The 21,397-nt window shown below is 45.8% G+C and overlaps 1 protein-coding gene across 1 annotated transcript in view; it reads left to right on the plus strand.

Annotated features, from left to right (window-relative positions):
- The window catches only part of LOC142740523 (odorant receptor 131-2-like), a 29,281-nt gene extending 8,397 nt beyond the window's left edge, over positions 1 to 20,884 (plus strand). Inside the window, exon 2 of the mRNA XM_075849994.1 lies at positions 19,860 to 20,884. Coding sequence (XP_075706109.1) covers positions 19,860 to 20,884 — 1,025 coding nt within the window. The remainder of the gene's footprint in view (positions 1 to 19,859) is intronic.
- Positions 20,885 to 21,397: the final 513 nt, after the last annotated feature.

The following is a 21,397-nucleotide window of genomic DNA, read 5'->3' on the forward strand; positions in this document are numbered from 1 at the left end:
CGGAAGACTCGGAGGTACCTATGCAACTCGGGGCCTCCGTGTCCCCCCAACAACGTAGAGAGTTCCACAGGAAGAATGGTCTCTGCTTATACTGCGGGGATGACAAGCATCAAGTGAACAAATGTCCTAGGCGTAAGAATAACCAGTCGGAGGAACTTCCGCGCCTAAGTGACCATCGGGTAGGTCACTTGGGCGCACAGGTATTTCCCGTAAATATGAAACGTAATAAAATCTTGCTTCCCTTTCAGGTCTCTTTTGGTGGTAGGTCTGCTACCGGCAGCGCCTTCGTGGATTCAGGGTCTTCTGCTAATATTATGTCTGTGGAATTTGCTATGTCTCTAGCTATGCCATTGATTGATTTGCCTAAACCTGTCCCAGTTGTGGGTATCGACTCCACTCCTCTTGCTAATGATTATTTTACACAGCATACCCCTGTTTTTGAACTCCTTGTTGGCTCCATGCATTTGGAGCAGTGCTCTGTACTGGTGAGGCAGGGATTATCGTCCGATTTGGTTTTAGGCCTTCCCTGATTGCAGTTGCATAATCCCACGTTTGACTGGAATACTGGGGATCTTACTAAATGGGGTAATGAATGCATGACGTCATGTTTTTCTGTTAATTCTATTTCTCCCCCTGAGGAGGTGAACACTCTACCTGAGTTTGTTCAGGACTTCGCTGATGTTTTCTCTAAAGAGGCCTCCGAAGTGTTACCTCCTCATAGAGAATACGATTGCGCAATTGATTTGGTACCAGGAGCTAAGCTCCCTAAGGGTAGGGCTGGGTCTAAAAATATTAAGGCTGATGCACTGTTGCGTAGCTTCATGGCCAGCCCTCCTTTGGAGGAAGATCCTGCTTGTGTTTTGCCTCCAGGTATAATCATTTCCTCTATTGATTCTGATTTAGTCTCTGAAATTGCGGCTGATCAAGGTTCAGCTCCCGGGAACCTTCCTGAGAATAAGTTGTTTGTTCCCCTGCAATTCCGGCTAAGGGTACTTAGGGAAAATCATGACTCCGCACTATCTGGTCATCCAGGCATCCTTGGTACCAAGCACCTCATTGGCAGAAACTATTGGTGGCCTGGGTTGCCTAAAGACGTTAAGGCCTACGTCGCCGCTTAAGAAGTTTGTGCTAGGTCCAAGACTCCCAGGTCCCGACCAGCGGGCTTACTATGTTCTTTGCCCATTCCCCAGAGACCTTGGACCCATATCTCCATGGATTTTATCACCGATTTGCCTCCATCTCAAGGCAAGTCGGTGGTGTGGGTTGTAGTACACCGCTTCAGTAAGATGTGCCACTTTGTGCCCCTCAAGAAACTACCCAATGCTAAGACGTTAGCTACCTTGTTTGTCAAACACATCCTGCGTCTCCATGGGGTCCCTGTCAATATTGTTTCTGACAGAGGGGTACAATTTGTTTCATTGTTTTAGAGAGCTTTCTTTAAAAAGTTGGAGATTGATCTGTCCTTCTGCTCTGCCTTCCATCCTGAAACTAATGGCCAAACTGAGAGGACTAATCAATCTCTAGAACAATATTTAAGGTGTTTTATCTCTGACTGTCAATATGATTGGGTCTCATTCATTCCCCTCGCCGAATTTTCCCTTAATAACCGGGTCAGTAACTCGTCAGGGGTCTCCCCCTTTTTCTGTAATTTTGGGTTTAATCCACGGTTCTCCTCCGTTTCACCTGGTAGTTCCAACAATCCAGAGGTAGATGTCGTTCATCGGGAACTGTGCACAGTCTGGGCCCAGGTTCAGAAGAACCTAGAGGCGTCCCAGAGCATACAAAAGACTCAGGCAGATAGAAGATGTTCTGCTAACCCCTTGTATGTGGTCGGGGATCTGGTGTGGCTATCGTCAAAAAATGTGCGCCTTAAATTCCCGTCCAAGAAGTTTGCTCCCCGGTTTATAGGGCCGTACAAGGTCATTGAAGTCCTCAACCCTGTCTCCTTCCGACTGGAGTTGCCCCCGTCTTTTCGAGTACATGACGTGTTTCATGCCTCCCTCCTTAAACGCTGCTCCCAGTCCTTGGCACCTTCGTTTCCCCAATAAACCAGGTCCACCTAGAAAGGGTCCGGTGGCCCCTCATAAAAGGGGGGGTACTGTAAAGGATCAGCCAGACACAGCTTCTGTGTCAACGCCCATAGGTAATCAGTCTGCACCTGCTTCTATGTCTGTGAGACTGCCTCCATCTTCCACCACTCAGGATGGCAGGCTTAGGATTGGGAGAGCCTATCACAGCCTGGCCAGACGGAGCTAGCTCCCGCCCTCTGTCTATTTATACCTGCCTTTCCTGTTGCTCCTTTGCTTGTGATTCTTTTCTGCTGGTTTCCTAGCCCTGCTGCAGCTTCTTGAACTACTGACCCTCTGCTTGTTATTAACCTTGGCGTTACTGACCACTCTTCTGCTCTGCGTTTTGTACCTCGCTCATCTCCTTGTTTCACTTGGCTCGTCACCTCGCTTGTTGCTCACGGTGTTCCCGTAGGCAACTTCCCCATTTCCCCGGCTCCTTTGTACCCTTGTCTGTTTGTCTGTCGTACACCTATTGAGTGTAGGGACCGTCGCCCAGTTGTACCCCGTCGCCTAGGGCGGGTCGTTGCAAGTAGGCAGGGCCTGAGTGGCGGCTAGATTAGGGCTCACCTGTCTGTCTCCCTACCCCATCATTACAGCTGTCAGCAGAGGGAAGCATGAAATGCTGGGAAATGTCCTGCTAGACGCTGCGCTGACTCTGGACTTGATATAACACAGTGGACTTCCATAACACTGGGCTTCTATAACACCTCCGCAGTGCCACAGGCTGATCGCCTCCATGCATTGATGCAGTAATTCATACAAAAGGAGCCCCGACCATGTATTGGGTGCATATACTGTACATACTTTTCAGAAGCCAACATTTCAGTATTAAAAATAATTTTTTAAATTGGGCTTATATAATATTCTAATTTTCTGAGACACTAAATGTTGGGTTGTCATTAACTGTTACCATAATCATCAACATTAAAATAAAAAAATGCTGTAAATAGATCACTCTGTGCGTAATGAATCTTAATAATATATGAGGTTCCCTTTTTTAATTGAATTACTTGAATTAACTTTTTTATGATATTCTAATTCATTGAGAAGGACTAGTACATATATACAGCACCAGAACAGAGCTCAGTACATAAATACAGCACCAGAACAAAGCTCAGTACATATATACAGCACCAGAACAAGTTAAATACATATATACAGCACCAGAACAAAGCTCAGTACATATATACAACACCAGAACAAAGCTCAGTACATATATACAACTCCAGAAGCAAGCTCAGTACATAAATACAACACCAGCACAAATACAGCTCAATTTAGTGCAACCCCTGTTGTATAGATTTGCACTAAATTGTATACAGCTCCCAGAACGGCCCGAACAATGGTAAGGATATTGTAATGTAGGGGTAGGGAGACAGACAGGTGAGCCCTAATCTATTCACCACTCAGTCCCTGCCTACTTGCACAGCCCGTCCTAGGCGACGGCGTACAACTGGGCGACAGTCCCTACGCTCAATATGTGCACGACAGACAAACAGACAAGGGTACACAGAAGCTAAGGGAAAAGGGGCAGTTGCCCACGGAAACACCGTGAGCAACAAGAGTAGTGAACGAGCCGAGTCAAACCAGGAGTGTACGAAGTACTAAACGCAGAGCAGGAGCGTAGTCAGTAAAGCTGGGGTCAATATGAAGCAGAGGTCAATAGTTATAGCAGGAACAGCAGAGCCAGGAAACAAGAGAGAATCACAGGCAAAGACAAGCAGGAAATAAAGGTATAAATAGACCGAGGGCGGGAGCTAGAACCGTCTGGCCAGGCTGTGATAGGTTCTCCCACTCCTCAGCCTACCAGCCTGAGTGGTAGCAGATCAAGTCACTCTATCAGACCAAGGAGCAGGTGCAGACTGATTAACCACGGGCGTCGACACAGAAGCTGTGTCTGGCAGATCCTTTAGAGTACCCCCCTTTTATGAGGGGCCACTGGACCCTTCCTAGGTGAACCTGGCTTATTGGGGAACCGAAGATAGAACCTCCTGAGCAATACCCCGGCGTTAAACATCCCGGGCAGGTACCCAAGTCCTATCCTCAGGCCCGTATCCTCTCCAATAGACCAGGTACTGGAGGGAGCCTTGGACCATCCTGCTGTCCACAATCTTGGCCACCTCGAATTCTACCCCTTCAGGGGTGAGAACAGGGACCGGAGGTTTCCTCGAGGTAACCAAGGATGGGGAGCAGCGTTTCAGGAGGGAGGCATGAAACACGTTGTGTATTTGAAAAGACGGGGGTAACTCCAGCCTGAAGTAGACAAGTTAAGGACCTCAATGACCATGTATGGCCCTATATACCGGGGAGCAAATTTTTTGGACGGAACTTTAACGTGCAAATTTTTTTAAGACAGCCACACCAGATCCCCGACCACAAACAAGGGGTTAGCAGAACGTCTTCTATCTGTCTGAGTCTTTTGTATGCTCTGGGACGCCTCTAGGTTCTTCTGAACCTGGGCCCAGACTGTGCACAGTTCCCAATGAACGACATCTACCTCAGGATTGTTGGAACCACCAGATGAAACGGATGAGAACCGTGGATTAATCCCAAAATTACAAAAAAGAGGGTGACCCCTGACGAGTTACTGACCCGGTTATTAAGGGAAAATTCGGCGAGGGGAATGAAGGAGACCCAATCATATTGACAGTCAGATATAAAACTCCTTAAATATTGTTCTAGAGACTGATTAGTCCTCTCAGATTGGCCATTAGTTTCAGGATGGAAGGCCGAGGAGAAGGACAGATCAATCTCCAACTTTTTACAGAAAGCTCTGCAAAACAATGAAACAAATTGTACCCCTCTGTCAGAAACAATATTGACAGGAAACCCATGGAGACGCAGGATGTGTTTGACAAACAAGGTAGCTAACGTCTTGGCATTGGGTAGTTTCTTGAGGGGCACAAAGTGGCACATATTACTGAAGCGGTCTACTACAACCCACACCACCGACTTGCCTTGAGATGGAGGCAGATCGGTGATAAAATCCATGGAGATATGGGTCCAAGGTCTCTGGGGAATGGGCAAAGAACATAGTAAGCCCGCTGGTCGGGACCTGGGAGTCTTGGACCTAGCACAAATTTCACAAGCGGCGACGTAGGCCTTAACGTCTTTAAGCAACCCAGGCCACCAATAGTTTCTAGCAATGAGGTGCTTGTTACCCAGGATGCCTGGATGGCCAGATAGTGCAGAGTCATGATTTTACCTGAGTACCCTTAGCCAGAATTTCAGGGAAACAAACAGCTTGTTCTCAGGAAGGTTCCCAGGAGCTGAACCTTGATCAGCCGCAATTTCGGAGACTAGGTCAGAATCAACAGAGGATATTATTATACCTGGGGGCAAAACACAAGCAGGATCTTCCTCCGAAGGAGGGCTGGCCATGAAGCTACGCGACAGTGCATCAGCTTTCATATTTTTAGACCCAGCCCTATAGGTAACCACAAAGTTGAATCTAGTAAAAAACAACGCCCATCAAGCTTGTCTCGGGTTTAGCCTTCGGGCAATTTCTAGGAAAACCAGATTCTTGTGGTTGGTAAGGACAGTTACCTGGTGCCTAGCCCCCTCCAAGAAGTGGCGCCACTCTTCAAATGCCCATTTAATGGCTAAGAGTTTGCGGTTGCCCACGTCATAGTTACTCTCAGTGGGCGAGAACTTCCTGGAGAAGTAAGCACAGGGACGGAGATGGGTGAGGGACCTGGTACCCTGGGACAAGACAACACCCACTCCCACCTCGGAGGCGTCAACCTCCGTGATGAATGGCTCCATTTGGTTAGGCTGAATCAACACTGGGGCAGAGATAAAGCACTTCTTAAGGATCTCAAAAGCCTGGACCGCCTCCGGAGGCCAATGGAGGAGATCAGCACCTTTTGAGAGTAAGATCTGTAAGAGGCTTAGCGATCACCGAGAAGTTAGCAATAAATCTCCTGTAGTAATTAGCAAACCCCAGAAAGCACTGTAACGCCTTCAGGGAGGCAAGTTGGACCCATTCAGCCACAGCCTGAACCTTGGCAGGGTCGATGCGGAATTCATTAGGAGTGAGGATTTGACCCAAAAATTAAATCTTCTGCACCCCAAACACACATTGTTCGGATTTAGCAAAGAGTTTGTTTTCCCGAAGGGCCTGGAGCACATTCCTGAGAAGCTCAATATGGGAGGACCAGTCCTTGGAAAACACAAGTATGTCATTAAGGTACACTACAAGAAATACCCCCAGGTAGTCTCTTAAAATCTCATTTATGAAATTCTGGAAGACCGCGGGAGCATTACACAACCCAAAGGGCATGACGAGGTATTCGAAATGACCTTCGGGTGTGTTAAATTCAGTCTTCCACTCATCCCCTTCTCTGACTCGGATAAAGTTATAAGCCCCCGAAGATCAAACTTAGAGAACCATTGGGCCCCATGAACCTGATTGAAGAGATCAGGAATCAAAGGAAGGGGTAATGGTTCCTTACAGTGACCTTATTCAAGTTTTGGTAATCGATGCACGGCCTAAGACCACCATCTTTCTTCCCTACGAAGAAGAAGCCAGCACCTACCGGAGAAGTAGAGGGGCGAATGTAACCCTTGGCCAGGCTTTCCTGGATATATTCTCTCATGGCCTCACTTTCGAGACAAGAGAGATTAAATATCCTACCCTTAGGGAGCTTAGCTCCTTGTACCAAATCGATAGCGCAATCGTATTCTCTATGAGGAGGTAACACTTCGGAGGCCTTTTTAGAAAAAACGATCAGCGAAGTCCTGAATAAACTCAGGTAGAGTGTTCACCTCCTCAGGGAGAGAAATAAAATTAACAGAAAAACAGGACGTCATGCATTCATTACCCCATTTAGTAAGATCCCCAGTACTCCAGTTAAACGTGGGATTATGCATCTGCAACCAGGGAAGGTCTAAAACCAAATCGGATGATAATCCCTGCATCACCAGTGCAGAACACTGCTCCAAATGAATGGAGCCAACAATGAGTTCAAAAACAGGGGTATGCTGTGTAAAATAACCATTAGCAAGTGGAGTGGAGTCGATACCCACTACCGGGACAGATTTAGGCAAATCAATCAATGGCATAGCTAGAGACATAGCAAATTCCACAGACATAATATTAGCAGAAGACCCTGAATCCATGAAGGCACTGCCGGTGGCAGACCTACCCTCAAAAGAGACCTGAAAGGGAAGCAAGATCTTATTAGGTTTCATATTTACGGGAAATACATGTGCGCCCAAGCGACCTCTCCGATTGTCACTTAAGCGTGGAAGTTTTCCGGCTGGAGTATTCTTACGCCTAGGACAGTCGTTCACTTGATGCTTGTCATCCCCACAGTAGAAGCAGAGACCATTCTTCCTGCGGAGCTCTCTACATTGTTGGGGAGACACGGAGGCCCCGAGATGCATTAGTTCATCCGAGTTTTACGTGGAATAACGAAGTAACGGAACCTCGGGAGCCATCATGGGGGAGCCAGAGGAGAAGGTACAAAAACGTTCAAGTCGTCGTTCCCTGAGACGTCGGTCGAGACGTACCGCTAAAGCCATAACCTGATCTAGAGAGTCAGAAGAGGGATAGCTAACTCTTTCAGGGCGTTCGATAGACCCAATCTAAACTGGCACTTCAAGGCAGGGTCATTCCACCGAGAAGCTACACACCACTTCCTAAAGTCAGAACAGTACTCTTCAACGGGTCTCTTACCCTGACGTAAGGTCACCAGCTGACTCTCGGCAAAGGCAGTCTTGTCAGTGTCGTCATAGATGAGCCCGAGAGCGGAAAAAAAGGTCAACAGAGGAAAGTTCAGGGGCGTCAGGAGCCAAGGACAAGGCCCATTCTTGGGGGCCGTCCAGGAGCCGGGAGACAATAATACCCACTCGCTGGTTCTCAGAACCTGAGGAGTGGGGCCTTAGATGGAAATAGAGTCTACAACTCTCCCGAAAGGAGAAAAAAAGTCTACCGGTCCCCTGAGAACCGGTCAGGCAACTTGAGATGGGGTTCAAAAGGTGAGGTGGAGGGCACTAGCTGGCTAGCATCACGCTGGTCGCACCTCTGAGCGAGGGCTTGGACCTCTAGGGAGAGACCCTGCATTTGCTGAGCCAGGGTCTCAAGGGGGTCCATAGTAGTAGGAACCAGCGAAGAAAAGGTATATGGGCCTGTGATTATGTAATGACGGGGTAGGGAGACAGACAGGTGAGCCCTAATCTACCCGCCACTCAGTCCCTGCCTAGTTGCACGACCCGTCCTAGGTGACGGTGTAGAACTGGGCGACGGTCCCTATGCTTAATACATGCACGACAGACAAACAGACAAGGGTACACAGAAGCTAAGGGAAATGGGGCAGTTGCCCACGGCAACACCATGAGCAACAAGAGTAGTGAACAAGCCGAGTCAAACCAGGAGTGTACGAGGTACCAAACGCAGAGCAGGAGCGTAGTCAGAAAAGCAAGGGTCAAAATGAAGCAGAGGTCAATAGTAATAGCTGGAGCAGCAGAGCCAGAAAACAAGACAGAATCACAGGCAAAGACAAGAAGCAAATGAAGGTATACATAGACCGAGGGCGGGAGCTAGAACCGTCTGGCCAGACTGTGATAGGTTCTCCCACTCCTCAGCCTACCAGCCTGAGTGGTAGCAGATCGAGTCACTCTATCAGATCTAGGAGCAGATGCAGACTGATTAACCACGGGCGTCGACACAGAAGCTGTGTCTGGCAGATCCTTTACACCACCCCTGTATATAGCCCCCCCTGTAGATAGAGCCGACCCCTGTTGATGGAGCCAGTATGTGAGAAGTGATATGAAGGCGGTGGTGTATGTCTGCATGTGAGACGTGATATGAAGGCGGTGGTGTATGTCTGTATGTGAAAAGTGATATGAAGGTGGTGGTATATGTCTGTATGTGAGAAGTGATATGAAGGCAGTGGTGTATGTCTGTATGTGAGAAGTGATATGAAGGTGATGTCTGTATGTGAGCAGTGATATGAAGATGATGTTATCTGTATGTGAGAAGTGATATGAAGGGGGTGATATATGTATGTATTTGAGAAGTGATATGAAGGTGATGTCTGTATGTGAGAAGTGATATGAAGGGGATGTATGTCTATATGTGAGAAGTGATATGAAGGCGGTGGTGTATGTCTGTATGTGAGAAGTGGTATGAAGGTGATGTATGTATGTATTTATGTGAGAAGTGATATGAAGGCGGTGGTGTATGTCTGTATGTGAGAAGTGATATTAAGGGAGTGATGTATGTCTGTATGTGAGTAGAGATATGAAGGCGGTGGTGTATGTCTGTATGTGAGAAGTGATATGAAGGTGGGGATGTATGTCTGTATGTGAGAAGTGATATGAAGGTGGTGATTGTGGTGTTATAGGTAAGAGAATCAAAAGTAGGTTACTAGGAGGTAATTTCATAACTCCCTCTGACACAGAAGATACATCTGATTTGCATAGGAAATGCAGATCTTTGGCCATCAAAGGATGTCCACTGTCTGACAAATGTTTAATTGGCTCTTTCCTCACCAAGGTGCGAGATGTGCTGATTAAGGATTTGTCACTAGGGCTGACCAAACATCCTGACCAAACATCTAAAGCTATGCAAATGGTTGCCTGTGGTGTGTCTGTCTGTGGACCAGGAGAAACATGGGAGAATGGCATGGTGTTCAAAGAAAGTATGATACATCAAGGCAAACCCCGTCATAATTTATATTTGTAATGACCCACATAGCTAGTTATGATCAGGGAAAATAGCCCTCATATATATGTCAAATTCAGATCCCTACACTCAGAGGAACTACCTGGGATTGGCTATTGGCTAAAAACATGGGCCTATTATAGTGGTGTTTGATATGCCCTGGTTGGTAAATGTCTGCACAGGTGAATGCAGGTAATATTATATTTCTAGGGGATTCCTGCAAGGACACTTGATCACTTTTATGTTTCTCTATAGAAATACAACTGTGTAATGGGAGGAGTACCCTTCATTATCATATGAACAGCCTCCTCTCAGTGACATCACCAGCCAGTGAACTGGAGGGAAAAAACTGGGTTTAAAATGCCATGAGAAGTGAGGGTCAGTGTCAGTCGTTGGGGATCCATATCTCGGTTGGAGTGACTGCCCATATTTTCAGCTGTCCCCACAGCCAGGATATCGCCGCTGTACATCAGTAAGGTTTTGTTCTGTTTCTTTTATCCCTTTTATTTTCATAAACTGTTTGATTGCATTGTAACTGTATGTATATTTTTTATCTTTTATTCTGACAACTATTTTATGTATTGCACTGCACTATTGTGTATTAAATCTGAAATATTTATAAGTCTCTTCCTTGTAGTCTTACAGAACTTAATCTTCCGAAGGTGAGGAACGTTACCTGTATTTTATGTTCAATTTAGATAACCTGTGTTATAGGAACTGGTGTTAAGGGAACATAGAGACTTAGGCCCCTATTGCCTAGATAAGTATAGGTGGTGGTAGCATACTGTGGTATAAATTATTGGGGTGTTGGAAACTACGGGAGTAATTTAGCATAATCCTGTCATCTAGAGTAGGTGGGCGTGGATTTATGAGGTAAATTAATAAACTCAGTAGTGTAGTTCACCCCTGTGACGTGACCTGAGATCGGCGATCGTCACAGATTGGTGGCACAGCGGTGGGATAGTGTTATTGTCATTTACACTGTTAAAGACGTTAAGTGTTTTGTTTAAGAAATTAACCTTTACACTTAAGGGCTGGAGTATCCTTGAAAAGAATACAACAGTCCACAAGGAAGAACTCAGTGCATACTATTTGTCAGCTAACATACATACGTGCAAAACAGTTTCCCTTCCCCTTCTTGTTTTTTCTTTTCTTTCTTTTATTTTGAAAAAACCGCTGATAAGATGGCAGAGGTGTATAGAAATAAGAGGAAAGATGAACTGCTAGTCCTCTGTGAGGAGAGAAGGCTGGACGGAACGAACAAAAGTAAAGCGGATCTGATCCAAGCGTTGGTGGCAGATGATACACAGCTCCACCATCCCGAGGGACCAGAGCAGGAAACTTCAGCCTCAGAGGAACGGACAGGAGACTCCAGTCAGGAACTGGCTGGGCCTGGCAGTACCAGCAGTACCAGGTCTCAAAACGGTATGGAGTCTTCTCTTTCTCTAATCCTCCAGCAGATTGGCAACTGTGATCCGAATATGCGGATGCAACTGGTGATGCAAGAGCGCCAAGCAGAGCGAGAAGCTGCACAACGCCAAGCAGAGTTTGCACAACGCCAAGCAGAGTTTGCACAACGCCAAGCAGAGTTTGCAGAACGTCAAGCGGAGCGAGAAGAACGCCAGGCAGAGCGGGAGTACCAGCTCAAGTTGACCCAAATGCAGCTGCCAAGTGCTTCATCCTCACCTCAGAGTGAGTCCACAGGCACAATCAACCTTAAACCCCGTCTAGAGCGTTTCCCTGTCATGGAGAAAGACGGCGATCTGGATGTTTATTTGAAAGGTTTTGAAAAGGTCTGCAGACAATTCCAACTGCCACCTGCAGACTGGGCTAAGTATCTGACTCCAGGGCTGAAAGGCAAAGCTCTGGAGGTGTTTGCAGCCCTGCCCACAACTATCGATCAAGATTATGAGGCTATTAAAAAGGCCTTAATCCAACGATTTAACTTCACCCCAGAGGTATACAGGAAGCGATTTCGGGCTTTGCAGCGCGCGGGTACTGACAGTTACTCAGACCTGGCCGATGGACTAAAGAACCACTTCAGGCAGTGGACGCAGGGATTAGCTGTCAACACTTTTGAAGATTTGGAGGATCTGATGATCATGGACCAGTTTCTCCACACCTGTCCTATGGAAGTACGACAGTTTATTTTGGACCGTGAGCCCAAGACCCTGGATAAAGCTGCCCAGATAGCGGATGTATATGCCGCCAACAGAGCGCCAGAGGCGCGAAAGCCTGCTGTTCCAGGCTGGAAAGGGGGAAAGCCCCCTATTAACACTTTTGCCCCTACTCGCAGATCACCAGGAGGTGTTGCCCCTGCCCCACTTCCCAGGCCTGCTGTTGATAATCGCAGGTGTTTTGGATGCAACCAAGTGGGGCATATCAGCACTGCTTGCCCAGAGAAGAGGAAAACTACCCCTTTGCCCAAACCATCTATTTTGTCCCCAGCAGTTTTGTTTGTGGGTGGGAGGGAGAGGGCATCTTGTGACAATTTACAAGCGGTCACTGTGGGCAAGACGGTTACCATGGGACTGAGGGACACTGGTGCCGAAATGACTCTTGTCCACCCAGAGCTTGTTTCTTCAGAAGACATTATCCCAGGAAAAACTCTAACTGTTTCTGGAGTTGGTGGTCTGATCCCGGCCTTACCCATGGCACGAGTTTACCTGGATTGGGGGGCGGGAAGAGGGATGATGGATGTGGGAGTGACGGATAAAATCCCCACTAATGTGTTACTAGGAACCGATCTGGGACGTTTAGTCTCCAGATATATTTCTTCAGACCATGAGGAGGACTCTAGCGTACTTGCTGCCCCATGTGTGTCACCGCAGGTAGTATATGATAATAATGAAACTGTCAATACTATGGAATGTGATGACCCTGTGTCCAGCAATGTTATAGAATTACATAATGTTACTGTGCTTAGTGATAGCCTAGACTCATCTAACAATGCATTGGATATAGACTGTATAACTAGCAATGATGTAGGTGATTGTAAAGCGTCAGATAATGATTTGTGTGTAGATTTAGTAGCGGGAAACGTCATAAACATGCATGAAATCCCTGTCACATGCACACACACACCAGTTCACCAAGACGGGGAGAAGGTTGTGTCCATTTCTCCTGTGACGCGCAGTCAGGGTGCCTGTAACACAAACCTGGGTTCTGGGCCCCCTACTGTGTCTGCTGCAGAGGAAGTGGGGACAGCTGACAGCCCGCAGCCAGCGGCAGAAGTTAGTCAGAATGTGTTGCTATCAGCCAGTACAGACGCAGAATGTCAGTTGTTTCAGACGGCCCTACGCACTGACGATAGTCTGCAGAAGCTGCGACAGCTGGCTGATCGGACCCCAGAGGAGGGGGACACTGAAAAAATAACCTGGGACCAGGGGAGACTGTATAGACAAAGTATTTCCACTGACCCCCAGCAGGATGTATTAAAAGACAGGCAACTAGTGGTGCCACGTCAGTTCAGGGAACAACTCCTGCGGGTGGCTCATGAAATACCACTAGCTGGTCACCTAGGGATAAGTAAGACTAAGAGTCGCCTAAAACACAACTTTTACTGGCCTGGCCTGGGGAATGATGTGACAGATTACTGCCGTTCCTGTAATGTGTGCCAAAGGATGGGGAAGTCGGGACCTGTGCACCGGGCCCCCCTCATTCCTTTGCCCATAATTGATGAGCCTTTTCGACGGATTGCTGTGGATCTGGTAGGGCCCTTGGCCATACCCAGCAGTTCTGGAAAGCGCTTTATCCTGACGGTAGTGGATTATGCCACACGTTACCCAGAAGCCATAGCATTATCCTCCATCAGGGCTGATAAGGTAGCAGACGCCCTTCTGACCATATTTTCCCGTGTAGGATTTCCCAGGGAGATGCTCACAGATCAGGGGACCCAGTTTATGTCAAATTTGATGCAGTGCCTCTGTAAGAAAATACAGGTGCAACACCTGGTGGCCAGCCCTTACCATCCTCAGACTAATGGTCTGTGTGAAAGGTTTAACGGGACCCTCAAGCAGATGCTACGAATGCTTGTGGCGTCCCAAGGGCGAGACTGGGAGCGTTATCTCCCGCACCTGCTATTTGCTTACAGAGAGGTACCGCAGGCATCAACCGGTTTCTCACCCTTTGAGCTCCTGTATGGAAGGAGGGTACGGGGACCCCTAGATCTCATGAAAGAAGCATGGGAGGGAGAATTGGTTACACCAGAGGTCTCTGTGATAGATTATGTCTTGAAATTCAGAGAGAGGATGCAGGAACTGACAGGCCTAGTACATGAGAACATGGTGCAGGCACAGGCAAGTCAGAAGAGGTGGTATGATAGGAATGCCCGAGAGAGAGTGTATGCGGTGGGTCAGAAGGTATGGGTACTGGTCCCTATGACCCAAAACAAACTCCAGGCGGCATGGGAAGGCCCATATCCAATTCATCAACGCCTCAACGATGTGGACTACGTAGTCACGATCGATCATGTTCGCAAGAAACACAAAGTTTTTCATGTGAATATGATCAAGGCGCATTATGACCGGGATATGTGCGCTCTGCCAGTCTGCAGTTTGCCAGAGGAGGGAGAAAGTGAAACACTGCTGGATTTAGTGGCTTCCGCAAAGGAGATAGGATCCATTGAGGATGCCGTAGTCAATTCACAGCTGTCTGAGGGTCAGAAGTTCCAGCTGCAGGAGGTACTTAACCCCTTCCTTGCCACTTTTACAGGGAGACCTGGGAGAACTCCGCTAGCAACTCACCATGTAGACACGGGGCATCACCAACCTGTTAGGCAAGCAGCTTATAGAGTTTCCCTAGAAGTGAGGGCTGACATGAAGAAAGAAATAGAGGAAATGTTAGGGCTGGGCGTGATCCAGGAGTCTCAAAGTGCCTGGGCATCACCTGTAGTGCTTGTCCCCAAAAAGGACAAGACAACACGATTTTGCGTGGACTACAGGAAGTTGAATACCATCACTGTGTTTGATGCGTATCCAATGCCCCGCATAGATGAGCTTTTGGATCAGCTAGCCGGTGCCCGGTACCTAACAATTATGGATTTAAGTCGGGGGTATTGGCAAATCCCTATGTCCGTGGAAGCGCAGGAGAGGTCCGCTTTCATCACCCCCTTTGGACTCTATGAGTCCAAGGTAATGCCCTTTGGTATGAAAAATGCTCCTGCCACATTCCAGCGCTTGGTGAACAAGCTGTTAGAGAAGTTTGAAGGGTTTGCTGTCGCTTACCTGGATGACATTGCTGTATTCAGTCAGACCTGGGAGGATCACCTGACCCACCTGTCACAGGTGCTCAGGCGTATCCAGGATGCAGGACTGACCATCAAGCCTGGAAAGTGTCAAATCGGCATGACCGAAGTGCAGTACCTCGGGCACAAGGTGGGTGGAGGGACACTAAAGCCAGAGCCAGGAAAGGTTGATGCAATTTCTGCCTGGCCCACTCCTAAGACCAAAAAACAGGTTATGTCCTTTTTGGGGACCGCAGGATACTATAGAAAGTTTGTTCCTAACTATAGTTCCCTAGCAAAACCTTTGACAGACCTCACAAAGAAGAAACAGCCTCAAATAGTTAATTGGACTGCCGACTGCGAGAGTTCTCTGTCAGCTTTAAAAGCTGCCCTTGCTAGCTCCCCAGTCTTGCAAAGCCCGGATTTCACTCGTAAGTTTGTGGTGCAGACTGACGCCAGCGCCTATGGGCTAGGCGCAGTGCTCAGCCAGGTAAATCCAGAAGGGCATGAACATCCAATAATGTATTTGAGCAGAAAGCTTCTACCGAGGGAGGTTGCGTATGCCACTGTAGAGAAAGAATGTTTGGCCATTGTATGGGCCTTGCAGAAATTACAGGCATACCTCTATGGGCGCAGATTTACCGTAGTGACCGACCACAACCCACTTAGTTGGTTGCACAGGGTAGCAGGTGATAACGGGAAGCTGCTGAGATGGAGTTTAGCCTTGCAACAATATGATTTCACTATCCAGCACAAAAAGGGCAGTGAGCATGGCAACGCAGATGGGTTATCGCGCCAGGGGGAAGCTGCGGAGATCGGCTTGGGATATTGATGGCTATATCAATGATCCCATGCCATGTCTTAAGGGGGGAGGTGTGGTGTTATAGGTAAGAGAATCAAAAGTAGGTTACTAGGAGGTAATTTCATAACTCCCTCTGACACAGAAGATACATCTGATTTGCATAGGAAATGCAGATCTTTGGCCATCAAAGGATGTCCACTGTCTGACAAATGTTTAATTGGCTCTTTCCTCACCAAGGTGCGAGATGTGCTGATTAAGGATTTGTCACTAGGGCTGACCAAACATCCTGACCAAACATCTAAAGCTATGCAAATGGTTGCCTGTGGTGTGTCTGTCTGTGGACCAGGAGAAACATGGGAGAATGGCATGGTGTTCAAAGAAAGTATGATACATCAAGGCAAACCCCGTCATAATTTATATTTGTAATGACCCACATAGCTAGTTATGATCAGGGAAAATAGCCCTCATATATATGTCAAATTCAGATCCCTACACTCAGAGGAACTACCTGGGATTGGCTATTGGCTAAAAACATGGGCCTATTATAGTGGTGTTTGATATGCCCTGGTTGGTAAATGTCTGCACAGGTGAATGCAGGTAATATTATATTTCTAGGGGATTCCTGCAAGGACACTTGATCACTTTTATGTTTCTCTATAGAAATACAACTGTGTAATGGGAGGAGTACCCTTCATTATCATATGAACAGCCTCCTCTCAGTGACATCACCAGCCAGTGAACTGGAGGGAAAAAACTGGGTTTAAAATGCCATGAGAAGTGAGGGTCAGTGTCAGTCGTTGGGGATCCATATCTCGGTTGGAGTGACTGCCCATATTTTCAGCTGTCCCCACAGCCAGGATATCGCCGCTGTACATCAGTAAGGTTTTGTTCTGTTTCTTTTATCCCTTTTATTTTCATAAACTGTTTGATTGCATTGTAACTGTATGTAGATTTTTTATCTTTTATTCTGACAACTATTTTATGTATTGCACTGCACTATTGTGTATTAAATCTGAAATATTTATAAGTCTCTTCCTTGTAGTCTTACAGAACTTAATCTTCCGAAGGTGAGGAACGTTACCTGTATTTTATGTTCAATTTAGATAACCTGTGTTATAGGAACTGGTGTTAAGGGAACATAGAGACTTAGGCCCCTATTGCCTAGATAAGTATAGGTGGTGGTAGCATACTGTGGTATAAATTATTGGGGTGTTGGAAACTACGGGAGTAATTTAGCATAATCCTGTCATCTAGAGTAGGTGGGCGTGGATTTATGAGGTAAATTAATAAACTCAGTAGTGTAGTTCACCCCTGTGACGTGACCTGAGATCGGCGATCGTCACAGTGATGTATGTCTGTATGTGAGAAGTGATATGAAGGTGGTGGTGTATGTCTGTCTGTGAGAAGTGATATGAAGGTGGTGGTGTATGTCTGTATGTGAAAAGTGATATGAAGGCGGTGTTGTATGTATGTATGTATGTGAGAAGTGATATGAAGGCGGTGGTGTATGTCTGTATGTAAGAAGTGATATGAAGGTGGTGTATGTCTGTATGTGAGAAGTGATATGAAGGTTATGTATGTCTGTATGTGAGAAGTGATATGAAGGCGGTGTATGTCTGTATGTGAGAAGTGATATGAAGGTGGTGTATGTCTGTATGTCAGAAGTGATATGAAGGTGATGTATGTCTGTATGTGAGAAGTGATATGAAGGCAGTGGTGTATGTCTGTATGTGAGAAGTGATATGAAGGTGGTGTATGTCTGTATGTGAGAAGTGATATGAAGGCGGTGTATGTCTGTATGTGAGAAGTGATATGAAGGTGGTGTATGTCTGTATGTGAGAAGTGATATGAAGGTGATGGATGTCTGTATGTGAGAAGTGATATGAAGGCGGTGTTGTATGTATGTATGTATGTATGTGAGAAGTGATATGAAGGCGGTGTATGTCTGTATGTGAGAAGTGATATGAAGGCGGTGTATGTCTGTATGTGAGAAGTGATATGAAGGTGGTGTATGTCTGTATGTGAGAAGTGATATGAAGGTGATGTATGTCTGTATGTGGGAAGTGATATGAAGGCGGTCAGGTATGTCTGTATGGGAGAAGTGATATGAAGGTGATGTATGTCTGTATGTGAGAAGTGATATGAAGGCGGTGTATGTCTTTATGTGAGAAGTGATATGAGGGCGGGTGTGAAAGAGACAATAGTGGGTGAAGATTGTGAGGAGGTTAAAACGTTGTGGGTGGAATTACAAAAAGACGTAAACACAGAAAAAATTACTTTTGGTGTAATCTATAGACCCCCCCCCCCCCCAATATAACTGAGGAGATGGAAGGTCAGCTATATAAACAGATGGAGCGGGCTGCACAGGCTGGTGCTGTAGTGATAATGGGAGATTTTAATTACTGGGATATTAATTGGTGTCATGGTTCGGCTTCAACATCGAAGGGGAGAAATTTCCTTAACCTGTTGCAGGATAACTTTATGGGCCAGTTTGTGGAAGACCTGACTAGAGGTGAATCTCCATTGGATCTGGTCATTTCTAATAATGCAGAGCTTGTTGGGAACGTCAATGTTCGTGAAAACCTTGATAACAGTGATCATAATATAGTTATATTTTACCTATACTGTAAAAAACATACACAGGCTGGGAGGGCAAAAACACTAATTTTTAAGATTGCCAATTTCCCCAGGATGAGGGCTGCAATTCAAGATATAGACTGGGAAGAACTAATGTCAAATATTGGTACAAATGATAAATGGGAGATCTTAAAATTCACTTTGTATAATTATAGTGCAAAATTTATTCCTATAGGTAACAAGTATAAACGACTAAAATTAAACCCCACATGGCTTACACCTTCTACTCATGGGACAGGGATATAATATTACCACTTTACAAAGCATTAGTGCGGCCTCATCTAGAATAAGAGTTTGCAATTGGATTGAGAATTGGATAAAGGATCGTATACAGAGAGTTGTGGTAAATAATTCCTACTCTGAATGGCCCCCGGTTATAAGTGGTGACCCCAGGGTTCAGTGCTGGGACCACTATTATTCAACTTATTTATTAATGATATAGAGGATGGGATTAATAGAACTATTTCGGTTTTTCAGATGACACCAGGCTATGTAGTAATGTTCAGTCTATGGAAGATGTTCATAAATTACAAGCTGAATTGGACGCACTGAGTGTTTGGCGTCCACTTGGTAAATGAAGTTTAATGTAGATAAATGTAAAGTTCTGCATCCGGGTACCTGCATGCATTATATGTTCTATGGGGAGCTACACTGGGGGATTCACTTGTAGAGTAGGATCTGGGTGTATTTGTAGATCATAAACTAAATAAAAGCACGTCAATCAGCTGCTTCAAAGGCCAGCAAGATATTGTCGTGTATGAAAAGAGGCATGGACTCGCGGGACAGGGGTGTAATATTACCACTTTACAAAGCATTAGTGAGGCCTCATCTAGAATATGCAGTTCAGTTATGGGCTCCAGTTCATAGAAAGGATGAAAAAAAAATACAAAGAAGAGCAAAGAAGCTAATAAGGGGCATGGAGGATCTAAGTTATGAGAAAAGATTAATAGAACTAAACCTATTTAGTCCCGAAAAGAGACGACTAAGGGGGGACATGATTAATTTATATAAATATATGAATGGCACTTACAAAAAATATGGTGAAATCCAGTTCCATGTAAAACTCCCTCAAAAAACAAGGGGGCACTCCCTCCGTCTGGGGAAAAAAAAGGTTCAACCTGCAGAGGCGACAAGACTTCTTTACTGTGAGAACTGTGAATCTATGGAATAGTCACTGCAGGAGTCGTCACGGCAGGGACAGGAGATGGCTCTTAAAAAGGACGAGATCATTTCCTAGAACTAAAAAATATCAGCTCCTATGTCAATGTGTAGAATTTTTTCTCATCCCTTGGTTGAACTTGATGGACATGTGTCTTTTTTCAACCGTACCAACTATGTTACTATGTGACTAAGAGATACGTCTTTTCAGATTCCAAGCTCTTGTGGCTGAGGTCCACTCATTAGATTTTTCAGTCAACATTTGTTTTACAGTAATTCTGTATTTTGTTTGTTTTCTAGGGAGACACCAGGACTCTTCTGTGATGGTGGGGAACTCTACATTTCTGTACAACAATGTCACCCAGATGTCCATCTTTGCCTCTAAAATGAATGACATCATGAAAATAGTCTTCCTAACCTTGACAATTTTCTGTTTTTGCCTTTACCTCTACTTTATGGCGGTTTTGCTGATTGTCTACTTCACCACTCCTCATGTACGAGACAATGCCCGCTACATTCTCTTCGCTCATATGCTCATTAACGACACTTTGTACCTCATCGTGACACTCTTCCTCTTATTTGCACATCGTTTTAACTTGTATAATCAAGTGTCCATATGTTATTTCATTCTCACCCTAGCAACCACCACTTTTAGGGTCACACCATACAACTTGGCGGCCATGTCTTTCGAACGATACATAGCAATTTGTTTTCCTCTTAGACATGCAATTTTATGTACTGCCAAACGGACATATTCCGTCATGATGGTGATGTGGTTCGTTGGTCTACTCCCATGTGTAGCGGATTTTGTTATCCTCATCCATTCCATTGAAAATAATTTTTTCTCCCAATATGTCCTATGCAAACAAGAATGGCTCATAGTCCAGCCTGTGCAGAACACGTTAAGATCCTCCACCTACATTGGTAGTCTACTTCTGGTGGCACTTGTCATACTGTTCACCTACATCAAGGTTATGTTGGTCGCTCGGAAAAGTGGTTCGGGTAAATCCTCTGCCTCCAGGGCTGGTAGGACCCTTATACTTCACACGTTTCAACTCATGTTATGCATGATGTCACTAACCTCTTCAGTTACTGAGTCATATAAAGGAGATTACATATCCATCTTGATCATGGCCAACTTTTTGTTTTTCATGTGTTTGCCAAGGCTCCTCAGCCCTCTTATCTATGGTATAAGAGATGAAGTGTTTAGTAAATACATCAAAAAGATGTATTTTATACAAGTCTTTAACCCTAAATCTTATACCCTAAGGCTTAAAGGTTCTCCAGTTCCTTCACCCGTCAATTGCTGTCCATGGCAAATCTAACAAGGTTGGCATCAGAGTCATGTGTTATGGCAGATGGATAAAAACAAAGAATGCTATTGGTTTAATTGATGTAACTTGTTTTTTTTTTCTATTCTATGGTATCGTGACAATAAAATCCCTGAAAGATTGAACTTTTTTATTATTATTTTTTTTATTACAAAACAAGTATGGAAGTCTCAGAAGACTCAGCTCATCAATCATGGGAAGCACATGCAGGGGTTCACTGTCTCTTGAGTACACCCCTACGTGTCATGAGCAAATTTCAGCACTACCATGAGTATCAGTGTCCCATGAGTTGCAGTCAAAGTGCCACCAAGAGAGTACCACCCAAAGAAATTACTCACCTGCTTCCCCGCTCACTATATGATCAGCGCAGGAAAGGGAACATGGCAGCAGTCCAGTGGTGGCCACTCTTTACCTGTATCAGAAGTGATCGGTAGCATTGCTACATTTGCGCTACTGTGTGTTAAGTTTGGGGGGTTTATGGTCAGTGTAACGTGCCACTTTCCACCC

Source organism: Rhinoderma darwinii, chromosome 2 (assembly GCF_050947455.1).
Source record: "Rhinoderma darwinii isolate aRhiDar2 chromosome 2, aRhiDar2.hap1, whole genome shotgun sequence".
NCBI lineage: Eukaryota > Metazoa > Chordata > Amphibia > Anura > Rhinodermatidae > Rhinoderma > Rhinoderma darwinii.